At 36.1% G+C, this 12264-nt stretch overlaps 2 protein-coding genes and 1 long non-coding RNA gene across 5 annotated transcripts in view; 1 reads left to right on the top strand and 2 right to left on the bottom strand.

Annotated features, from left to right (window-relative positions):
- dgke (diacylglycerol kinase, epsilon) overlaps positions 1-12264 on the bottom strand; it is a 521693-nt gene that overhangs the window by 122888 nt on the left and 386541 nt on the right.
- The window catches only part of LOC127530157 (uncharacterized), a 29419-nt gene continuing 17688 nt past the window's right edge, over positions 534-12264 (top strand). Inside the window, exon 1 of the long non-coding RNA XR_007936671.1 lies at positions 534-693. This is a non-coding gene — a long non-coding RNA (uncharacterized LOC127530157). The remainder of the gene's footprint in view (positions 694-12264) is intronic.
- LOC114664632 (rab11 family-interacting protein 4-like) overlaps positions 6343-12264 on the bottom strand; it is a 122405-nt gene continuing 116483 nt past the window's right edge. For all 3 annotated transcript variants that reach the window (XM_028818820.2, XM_051936295.1, XM_028818821.2), the window contains 2 exons: positions 10319-10462; positions 6343-10185 (listed from right to left, as the gene is read on the bottom strand). In XM_028818820.2, coding sequence (XP_028674653.1) covers positions 10069-10185; positions 10319-10462 — 261 coding nt within the window. In that variant the 3' untranslated portion in view covers positions 6343-10068. The remainder of the gene's footprint in view (positions 10186-10318; positions 10463-12264) is intronic.

Here is a 12264-nt window from a genome sequence, read left to right as displayed (position 1 = left end):
AGGGCGTATGAAACACGCGTTGTTAACAGGAATAAAAGTGGAGGGTTTGGTTTGCATGCTGTACCTATTAAGAACCTCAATAAAGAACGTACATTGATAAACAGTGCGCCGTCATAACAGCTGGTGTGTAGCTGACTGATATCGAACTTCGGTACTTGTGCACTTTACAGAAGTTGGCCAGTCGCTTACCTCTGTCTCTCCACAAATATTTACTTCTTCAAACTTTCTTTCTGCTTAAAAGACCTTAATCAACAGAAAACGTAGCAGTACGTGAACCTAAACGTCCGGTTTCATAAATGTTTAGAGATGTCCATCACTACACCCTACTCAAGAACGCAGGTCGCTAACTCCCAAGACGGAAATAACAGCGCTAAGGCCAAAAGGCCCGAAATTAGTTTAAATCGCGCATGCGTCCAACACCATCGAAGACTCCCGCTTCTTTGCTCATCTCGTAGAGGAATGTAACCACGCCCCCTTCTCACTGCGTCCTGGGTACTTCGCTTCTTACGTATGTGTATCTTTTCTAAGTTTTAATAAGAAATAAGGCATATAATTGTTTTCGTCTATGGGTATTATGTTTTAAAATTGTACCCCAATCAAAATCAAACCATAACGATTTATTTAGCAGGATTTCAAACTCGTCGATACTTTGGAACAGTGCTACGCATGATGAGGCTGAAATCGTTATGTAAGGTAAGAGGATGCATGTCATACGACGTTTGGCATTTATGATGAGATTAGTGAAAGTGAACGCAAATGCTCTTTGTTAAAAGGACAAATTCACATGAAAAACATCAAATTGAAAATGTATATTTAAATTAAAAAGTAAAAAAGTCCATTTTTTTCTATACTGCTTTGACATGAATAGGGTCACATGGTGCTGGTGCCAATCCCAGCTGGTATAGGGCACAAGGCAGGAGCAAACCCTGTCCATCGCATGGACAACACACACACATATGCACACTCCAGTCACACACTAGGGACAATTTAGTGTTGCCAAACTACCTAACCTGCATGTTTTTGTGCTGTGGGAGGAAACCGGGGAGAACAAGCAAATTCCACGCAGGGACACTAACCCTGGTGTCCTCACTGCGAGGCAGCAACTCTCTCAATGTGCCACCCCAAAGTAAAAAAAATGTTTTGTTTTTTTTCAACGCAAGACCATGGGATAATTTGGTCTAGTTCAGTCATAAGCCATAGAGAGCATAATTTTGAATTTTATTTAAAAATGTTACACCATTTACTTATGTAGTATTGCATTTTTATCTTTCAAATATAATTTGTAATTGCTCAATTGATAAAATGATAGACTCGCAAGACAGGCATTACTATATAATTAAGAATATGAGAAGATGATAATTAGTATAACTAAGAAAGGCTACATCAGTGCTCCATTTACCAAAGGAAAAAAAGTGAAAGCCAGTGAAAAATAAATGCAAGTTTATAAACATTTTGATCCAGTGTAACAAGGATAAAAAATACAGTTCGCTAAATACAACTCATAATATTTAATTTGTGTGTTTTATTTAGGATTATTTTGATAGATTTAACCTTTAAGTGAATACATTTGTGCCCAGTGCTCATACAGTAAAGTTAGCTTTAACACATGGATCATAAGGGAGTTACACAACTAATGACTCATAGGATTTTTAGAAGACAGGATACGAGTTTTAAAGTGCATGCAAATAGAATAACGAATTCTGGGAATACAAATGTAAAAGTAAATATTAAGAGTGATTTTATTTTAGTTATGTAGGCCTATGTGTTTAAGCTCAGAAAAACTAACCAGTGTGTTGTAAGAAGACGTGAAATAGGGACTTTGCAAGTCAACATGTTCCTTATAATTAGCTAAAAGTAGCCTCACTTACAACTAACCAGATCTTGGGAATTTATCAGTTGTGGAGATTCAGCTGATGCAAAATCTGGCATAAGATAGCTATCAACGGCACCTTATAAAGGACACATTTTTTAAAGCATTTTAAGAGACATCACAACTGCCTGAGAGAGATGACAAGCATGACATCTACAAACTGTTCTGTCACTCACAAAATTACATCAGATTTCAGAAGAAAAAATACTGCAACAACGAAAAGCTGTTACAAAAGCTTGCTGTGTCTCTGGTTTGAACAGTTCAGGTCGTTATCTCATGCCTAACATTTATGCTTGTTTTTTCTGCCAATAAATATAAGTAATGATTGAAATAAAGTTTTTGGCTTCTGCTAGAGTATTTTTACAGCCCTTTCATAGATAGCTATCTGGGAATGGAGTGCAGCTCCTTACCTTTGCTACGGTATTCTGATGTGTAGCCCTTTAAAGGGAATTGATTTGAGAGGGGACCGTTCACACTACCACAATTCTCTCAGCGGCTGTGGCTTTTAAGCTGTTTGTGAAGAGTTTTAAAAACCTTTGGCTTAAGTGAACTTGAACAAATCAAGCAGCTCTCTGGGAATATGGAGTCAAATGAATCGCCATATGAATTCATTCAAAAAGTAGGATTTATTCACTACTTTTAAAGTTATTTAGAAAACACGTTTTTGCAAGTTATGTCATGGCATTTTTTATAAATGACCACGTATGAAGTACATGCGGGGACAGCCATACAGCATATTTTAATTGAGGCTCAACATGAAGTTTTTTATACCTAAAGGCACATCATAGTACCAGAAAGTTAATATATCCAGTAAATTTTATTTAATGTACATTTTAACGGCATGATGAGAGCAGGACCAGTGTAATATGGTATAAGCATAGTAAAGGGTTTCTACTTGTAGTGAAGAAAATAGCCAAAAGACATTTAAATATTGACATAATAGTGTTGACTGTGTCTACTTGCTCAGTTCTTCAAACTCATAAACAAGAAGGGCTTTATGCTAGGTTCAGTTAGAAAATCATTTAGATATGTAAGGGGTTATGATGTGAAACCTTAAGCCAAGTTTTATCTTTACTTTGTAAAAAGTGGACTTTCACAGAAACTTAGAACGTCTCTCCCCAGGAATGCACATCTGCTTAAGATAAAGGGTTCAAATGGGTTCCTCTTTACTGCAAGCTGCACAAATTACAAGAAGCTCTTTATCAATGTGTCTAGGAAGGTAACTTTACAAGAAATGGAGGAGGAAAGGTTAACATCTTTATTACTTGTCAGCATCCAGACATACCCTTCTAGTTGTTCATTATTTTTTAAAATGTAACAGGCTTCTATATAAATTGCTTTTGTATTAAGGAGAAAGTAACAATTAGATGAGACTCCTACCATCATGAGGTTGATCTGTTGCAGTCATTTTTGTGTACCTTACCATAAGACCTCATCCAGTTTTCTTTATTTACTTGTATATGAAGATAAAAGGAATTGTTACAATATTTACTGGTAGCAATATACACATTTGCCTTAGTTCAAACATGCATTGATTTCTTATTTAAATTATTTAATGTGTATAGAACTTATAACTTATCCTTTAATTTCGTTGTTCCTTTGTAAAAGTGACAATGACAATAAAGATCTATCTATCTATCTATAATTTGTCAATGGGAAACGTTATATAAATGGGACAAAATTGAACACAGTACTTACCTGCTTCTTATGAATCCCTCACAATTAAAATATTTAGCAATTTTCTAATAAAACAGACACATATGAATGATAGTAACCTTATTGTTTTTTAAACCAGTTATTGTTTCATTTGTGTCAACTTTGAACATAGCGAGATATATCCAAAACAAGTACCTTCACCCCAGAGAAGAAAAAAAAAAAAACAAACACCACCACCTCCTTTTTTGCCCATCAGGCAACACTGACTCCTGGGGTTTATGCAAACTGGTTCTCTGAAAAAATATGGTTATGTTTTGGAGTATAACTGATCAACCTTGCTTGGCCACCCCTCTCCAAAGCAGGATTTCCTCGTTCCAATAGCACCACTGGCCAGGAGTTATTGAACCTTGAGTGGGATGCCAGTCCATATATAGATACACATACTGTACATACTCATGCTACACCAGTTTAGAGTCAGCAATTAACCTAACCTCTGTGTCTTTTGAATGTAGGAAGACACCAGAGTAGCCCGTGAAAATAAATATGAACATGGAAAAAATGTACTGACAGTGTCTGAACAGAGATTTAAACCTAGGATACTGGAACAGTGAGGCAGTAGGTCTAATTAATGCACATGGCAATATGAATAGGACTATGACTGCAACTACTACTACAGGCTCCCCCACAGCAGTCATTTTGTATTAGTTGCATGTATCATATTAAACAAGAAAATACCAGATGTACATTTATTGTGATGAATAAAAAATGCTCCTGATTCATTTCCCCAAAATTTATCACAATCTGTGATCCCTTAATACACCTTCCTAGTGTTGTGCTTAGCTGTTTTTAAGTGGATAGAAGCCAAACATGTTTCAGTCTGAGTTCATGTAACTCTGCATTAGGTAGTGGGATTAAATAAAAAGTAGCTGGAGTGAAAAGGACTTAAGTGTGTTTAAGGGTAATTCTTGATATCATTTGGTGACAGAATGCTTGTAAAATAAAGTTAATTGTGTTATTTATAAAAGTATTTTAGCTTGGACAAAAAGAAAGATCAGCTCTCATTTTCAATTCTTATGGAAACAGTATCTCAAAGATGATTAAGGACTTGAATCTTGCAAGTTTGTAAATACGGACAATTACACAAAGGTTCAGAATTGTTGGGAGATTTCATTTTTGAGTTTAGGAGGAGTCACATGTTTCAGGAGATACCGGTGTTATCACATGGGACTGAATTAACCAGTAAAACATTCAAGAACTGTCCATTTCAATATTAGCCAGGTTTGCAAATTATCCTAATGTCCATGTGGGCTTTCCTCTAGTTTTCCTTCCAGATTGCAAATGATTGTGTGTTTGGTTGTCTGACCATTTTAAATTAGCTTGGCATAAGCAAGTGTGCCCTACAAATGCTGTAGTGAATGGGTTGATTCCCTCCTTTCACTTAGTCCTGCTAGGATAGGTACCAGCACCATGCATCCCTGAACCGGAATCATGGGTTAGAGAAGAGATAGATGTTGCAATGTAATAGGTGTGGTGTATCAAAACAAGAACAATGAGGAAGTAAAAATATAAACTAAATTAGTGTTAAGCTATGGAGGAAATATCTAGGGGATCAAGTGAAAAAACAATACCTAATTAATTACCTGAACCGGACAGGCTAGTCCAGCATGTATTCAAAAATAAGTGTTTCTGCTTTTACAGTGTGTTTCAGTTGGTCAATTTCATCAGCAATTAACTCTTTGCATAAAGAGCTTCTGTCATCTTTTTCTGATCACGATCCACTTTTCCACAGCTGCTTTTTTATGGTTTTTAATATGGCTGCCAAATCCTTCCCTTGTGCTACTAATATTGTTCCTCTGCTTTGGTTATAGAGGCCATTTTAGGATAGTGGAAAAGGAGGAGAACTGACTGGGAATAGGAGGATTAAACACCCTCTGGCTGTATATTTTGGCACCACTTCATTACCATTCAGTCCCCTTATTGTGTGTGCACGACCTGGCAGAGTCATGGAAACAGCTCTCAATTATGTACATGCAACTTGTAAATGGTATGGAATAATAGCAAAAATTGAAATGTTAGCCATGTAGTGTTTTGAGCAGAAACTCATAGCATCTTCTGAGAAACAGTAAACATTTTAAAAACATTTCTTAATGAATATATTTGTACCAGAAGAAATTAACCTTCCTTGTAGTGTTTTCAGTAAAAGGCATGTTCCAGCTCTATATTACAAGGTCTGTTAAACATTTTAAACAGAAAGCTTTTGAGTTGGTAAAAATCTAAAAAATAAAGTATATATATATTCCGTTTTTCCTATCAGCCAGCCAGGATTTTTGTCTCCACTTTCCTTCTAATCACAAATGGAAGAATGAGTAACAAGTGTCATCCTAAATAGACCAGAGATAAGTTTTAGCATTTTTTTTCCTGTCAGGTCTGGTTTTATGTAAGCAAAATATCTTTTCAGTGCTTGGTATTATTCAATTCATCCATTTACTTATCTTCTCAATCTGCTTTTTTTTCCAGTGCAGGATCACTGATAACCCACCATGCCACTTTATAATACTATAGGCTCACAAAAGGTGAGAAAAGAAGCAGACTCCACAAAGAGAGCACCTCAGCTGAAAGCTGAATCAATTTCTGGGTATGGGAGATAGCAACACTACTCTCTTTCGCCATTTCACCCATTAATGTACATCATATTTTTATTACTTAATATCAGCATGTCTCTTTAATGCCAAAATTAAACTTAGAATCTCATTCCAGAGCATACATTAATGGTTTCAGCTTTGCAAAGGGGGGCAAAACAAACAACAACAACAAAGTTTTCTGTGACAGTTCTTTAATCATGCCAGAAGCAATTCACCATATTTACAGCTCATGATAAGTAACACATCAGATCTACTTGTGTCACTCAGCCATGATTATGAACCAGGGAGACACTGTGACAATACAGTAATAAAGCACCGCTCTAGCCGTGTGTGAGATGAGTGTGTAACAATTGAAGAGTGATTAGGAAAAGGCATTATCACTGTACAATTTTAGAAAAAGATAATGCACAAGCATTACTTGACTGCAATGGCAGGGCTTTATATCCAAAAAACAATAGCCAACAGTAATGGAAAGAGAGCAGCAGACCATTTTGCAAGTTATATAGCTTTCCTGTTGAGTATCATTCTGTTGACATGTTAGGCACAGCATGCAATTTTGCCATCTTAAAATGGAGTGGATGAATTTTGTGTACTTTTCACAATCTTCTAAATGTGGGTAATGTATTCTGCTTGCCTTACTGAGGATTGGAGGGATTAGCTTCCTGTCAGGCACTAGTTCTTGCTTCTTCTTGTCACCAGTTGGTGAGGGGAGGAGAAACCATACCTTTACTTCTAAATGCCATTTAAACCCTTCAGTATACTGCTCACAGATTCATCAACAGCAAATAGTCAGCACATGCTAGCTTGTAGGTTAAAATAGAAGCAAAATATTAGCCTGCATTCCATGATCTTTCCTAGAGGTGTAATTAGAATAAAATGCCATTTTTGCAGTGAAATAGAATAAGGCAGCTCTTCAACAAGCTATATCATCTGTAAAATTGATGTGCTTCCCAAGGAAGAATGGAGATTTGAATTGGAAGTTGTTGGAACAGTACAGTGATAATGCCTTTACATAAACCATTAGATTACAAGTCAGTTTTTTATCAATATAAATATAAAACACATCCACCAGCTCTAAACAATGAGCTCTGACGTCAGTGCAAAGAATTTACCCTCAAATCACAGAACAAACATCCAGCAAAGGTGCACCATGGCTCCTAAAATAAATAATTAAACAGCATTTTGTACAGCAAGTCTTGATTATTTTTTTGTAAATATTAAGAAAAAACACTTTGTACAAATTTTTTTTCATTTCTTATGCTTAAACAATACATTGCTTCTAAAACCAAATAAAAAGACATACTGGATAACTTTACCTTTAGCTTCTCACAAACTGTAAAAAAGGCATTGCTTTACAGATGAAGATTTTTTTTTCAGTGACAAAGTGGCACATGAATACAAATTGTGACTTTTATATACACAATTTACAATTTCTGAAAACCTACTTGTGTATATTTTGTATGTAAATAAATACACATTAGCCTTAGTATGGAATGTGGCAAAGATTGGGGGGGGGGGGGGGCAGAGGGGGTGAAATTTACTACAGCTGTGACACATTAAATAAAAGGCACCAAAAGCAGTAGATAAAGATAACAGTGGCACCCCTCTCCCAAAAAAGTGCACTGAAGGCAACATAAAATGTAACAATTTTTCCAGACCCTGTCAGTGCAACTAGTGCTGCATATGCAGTTGAGCCCTGCATGAGGGGAAAAAAAAGTAGGGAAGGGAAATTAAAAGTTTAACATTCATGAAATTTACATTAACTGGTCATGACAGCAACAAGAGATTTCTCAATCCCACTGAGGCAGCTCTTAAAGGTTACTGAGGGCTACTCTCTAACCTGATTTTGCTAATGTCTCTCACTGACTGGCATTGTCCATGACCACTCATAGTCCTATACATCTTCCCTTTGCAGTTCTGGTTACTAGTAACAGATTGTTCTTTAATCTGCAGGCACCAAAGTAACTGTGCGAGTGTTGGGTTGAACCCTGTTATCATACTATTGTCAAACTCCAAGAAAAAGGCACATAAAAACTTTCAGTGCCCTCTCTCGTGAATATCTAAGGACACAGAGCTAATAGTGCTTGTTATTAAATTCATATGTGCACGGAGGCCTTACTCTGCTGATTTAAATAGAAAGACTACCTGCCAGTGGATAGAAGAGAAAGTGTATACCAGCAGCACATGTGGACAAAGACGGAAAAAGGTAGAGGCTCGGCCTCACTTCCCATTACCTATGATTCGAGTGTGATGAATAAGTAACAGAAAACCAAAAACAGAAATTTATGTTACACATAATAATAATTACTACAAAGAGGAGCTCCACATCCAACATTCTCCTTTGCTTTGCATAAGCTGGTCTTTTGTTGGTGCAATTAGAAAGAATTTCCTTAGCATTTTCTAGTAAAAGTGGCACTTGCACGCATCAGTCATTGCTGCTGAAGGCCAGAGGATATTGCAGAAGCAAGCAGCTTTTCAAAGGTTTCATATCCAGCTTTGAGATGTCCTTTGTGTTTCTTTTTTACCCATTATTACATGGAGTAAATATAACCTGAAAGGATTTCTTTTGCTAGGAATTAGCATTTGTAGTTGGATAGGAGCCATTCCTAGTTTAAACAATAGAATTACAGTAAATCTTCCATACGTTGCAGTTCATTTACAATAGCTCTCTATGAAAAAATAGACTTTCAATAATATTTCTGAAATCTGTCACTCTAAAATAAATTAGTACGCAAATTCTCCAGTATCTTCTGTAAGTCTTCATAGATAAACACAAACATTTTGTATACATTCACATTAACCGTAGTGTTAGTAGGTCATTTGTGTGCTTCTTGGGCTTCTGCCAAGGAGATTGACAGAATCAAGAACCAAATGGACATATGCACACCGACACTCAGGTTGGAAAGAAATTCCAGGACATCATGCCCCTAACATCTAACGGCCACTTGATTTTCACAGCAAATATGGCAGTTGAACACAGGAATTGTGCAAGAATCACATTAATGAGTGCTGTACAAGTGCACATGAATTTTGGGCACCCTACAAAGATGCAACAACACAGCATTTCATGGGACTGAGGGATTGTTGAGGATGCCCCGTTTTGCAATCCAAAAAGGCCCTTTCCTATATAGAAAGGAAGAACCATCAGTATAGACAATATGGTGGGATTCCAGTTTCTTATTATTATTAGGGTGCCTAGTTTCTCTTGTGGACAGCATCTGTCAACTAACAATCTTCAAAACAAAACTGCTTGTATTGTGAAGCTGTATTGACGTTACAATTTAGTTTCAGTCTTTGAAGTCCAAATAAAATTATCTAAAATTCTTTTAATAGCCTTGATAAAACAATGGTGTTGAATTTGGTCATTGTTTTCTGCAAATAAGAGAACTTTCCCTCAGTATTATTTAAGCCCAATAATTACATTTCATTATAGAATGGGGATTTTCAATTTTAATGGCTGTGATGGTTAATATGCTTCATTAGACATATTCATCTGGTGGCTGTATTTATGTCTTTTTTGTTTTTAAATATAATTCTTTCTCAACTTTGGGGAGGAGCTTTTTTTCCTGCACCCTTACTGTGTGCCCACCTTTGCCATTCTAACAATTAACTATAAAAGCAGAGGTAGACCTTTAATTTAAATTGCCCTAGTTATGACAACTCTTGCGCTACATTATTATGACCCATACTGTATTTTTTTTTTTTTTAGATTTCACCCAAAAAACAGAAAAAGTGCACATAATATATAAACACCTTGGTGATTCACAGACTACAACGGGTTGCACTAGAATCCTTGTAAACACACAAAGAGACAGCCGCTGTGGAAGGAAAGTTATGGCGGCAAGTTGGGCCCTGGCCATTACCAGCTGGAAGCATCTTGTCCACCTCCAATGAGGTCTCCTAATTTTTAATTTCCAGTATGGACGGATTATGGTCCAGGATTGCCAAGATGATCTTGTCCATGTATTGACGTAGGCGAAAGTTAATTTCTTCTTGTTCCTTTAGAGCCTCCATCAGCTACAAGAAACCATTGGATAAAACAAGTAAGACAAGTGTTAGAAGCAGAGAAGCTACTTTGTCTGTAACCATGTGCTTTACTGAAACTGCAGATTAAGGTAGCCCTTAGTCTGAGGCAGTGATGGATCTTTACCTCATCCCGTGATGCATTGTCTATTTCTGCAGCTAGGGACTGAGCTTTGGTTTGAGTTGCAAAGAGGTTCTTGGCTTCATACAGACTGAGGCTGAGAATCTGTCCATTCAAGTCATCATTCTGATCCCGAAGCTTTTGGTTCTCCTACAGAACATAGACACAATTGTACGTTTTTAAGAAATAAATGACTTGGTGAATTTTTTGGTAGTACACTTGTCATCACCATGCTGTACAAAACAGACATGGAGAGTAAGTTACAACATGACCATTTGTGGATACAGTAGGACAGCACAAGATGAAGGTAGCTAGGTTTGTTGACATTACACCAAATATGGCAGTATGAAACAGAAAAAATCATGTTAATGCATGCTGTACAAGTGCAGAGAATTGTGCAGGTACTATCTATTATCTGCCTTCAGCTCACTCTAGAATCCTTCCACACCTCTTTCATTTCATCCCCCTCAGGTCTTTGTCTCCTTATTAACTTCAAAGGCTTCTGACATCAGGAACAGTTCAAGACTTCTTAAGATATGTTCAAACATCCCACATCCCGTTTCTGCTATTTCCTTCTCTCTCTTACAAATGACACTGACAGTTCTCATTTCCTCGGTAACCACAGACTCACCAATTGTGTATTACACTGTGTTACACATAAGTGTATCTCTGTAAGTCCATCTCACTTAATCATATTTTGCTCTCTTTCCTTTTCAACTGTTTATGTTGCACTTGACCCTTTCTTGCAGTCTTCAAGAAAGTCTCAAGAACCTTATTCACAAAAACAATTTTCTCAACTTTGCTGCTACAATTATTATTTACTCCTTTTAATCATTCATATTAAAAGTACTGCAATGCATGGTTCTACAAACAGTTCCCCTTGTTTCTTTTTTTTAATATTAATCTTTATTTGTTCCAGATAAATACAGTACAAAAGTTAAGTAATATGACATTCTAGCATAAGTTTCAGTAAAACAAAATTTTAAAAGGTCTGTTCAGTCAGAACAAGTGATTCCATATATCACTGAAACAATTACATTACGTGATCATAAAACATGATAAAACATCCACCCTCACCCAAAACAGACAGCAAATCTTTAATAAAATGAGATAAAAAATAGAAAAGGAGATTAGCAGAGACTGAAGGAGAAGCACAGCAAAGTTAATATACTGTAGCATTAATAAAATAAAGTAATAAAAAGTCTGCACAGTTCCATGCAAGAAAAATTACATTTTTTTCTAGTTTTAGATAATTTAAAATGTAATTTTCCCATTGAGTTATGGAGGGTGCAGTACGATTCTTCCAATTGAGAAGAATTAGTTGATGCGCTAACAATCTCAGATAGGAAATAATGGTCAGTTTATCACCAGATAGTCTAATTCATCTGGAATAACTCCAAACACTGCTGTTAAAAGGATATGCATTGATCCTAAATCCTACACTATTTGATATACTGTATTAGAAAAAAAAATCCTTTTCTCAGAATGGCTTTGTATTTAGACAGTCCCAACATATGTGTCTGAGTGATACCAGAGCTGCAAAGTATTGTACACAATTAGGTTCCAATCTCTGATAATGTTAGATTTAGAATTTGGAAATGTATGTTTAGTGAATGGTTTTCAGGTGAATTACTGTAAAGTATTATGGAAAAAACAATCATTTTTTTTTTAATGTATGGACAATTTACAATGTATTTAAATGCTTTAAAAATTAGTATCTTGTCCAGATTTTCCCAACTGAAAACATAACTGTATCCTTTTCAGAAATACAAAAACACATATTTTATTGTCTATGAGAGAAAGAACAAAATAAAGTCTTTCTGGGCAGACTTTTTTGTACTTTTTTTGTAGTTAGTCTTCACATTTGAAGCCGTCGTTCTTCTTTCCTGTGGCCTCTACATTCCTTTCACATCACTTACACGGACCTTTCCGTAAACCCTATAGTTTGTGAC

This window comes from Erpetoichthys calabaricus, chromosome 14, assembly GCF_900747795.2.
Source record: "Erpetoichthys calabaricus chromosome 14, fErpCal1.3, whole genome shotgun sequence".
Classification (NCBI taxonomy): Eukaryota; Metazoa; Chordata; class Cladistia; order Polypteriformes; family Polypteridae; genus Erpetoichthys; species Erpetoichthys calabaricus.
This window is presented reverse-complemented; position numbering and strand designations above follow the sequence as displayed.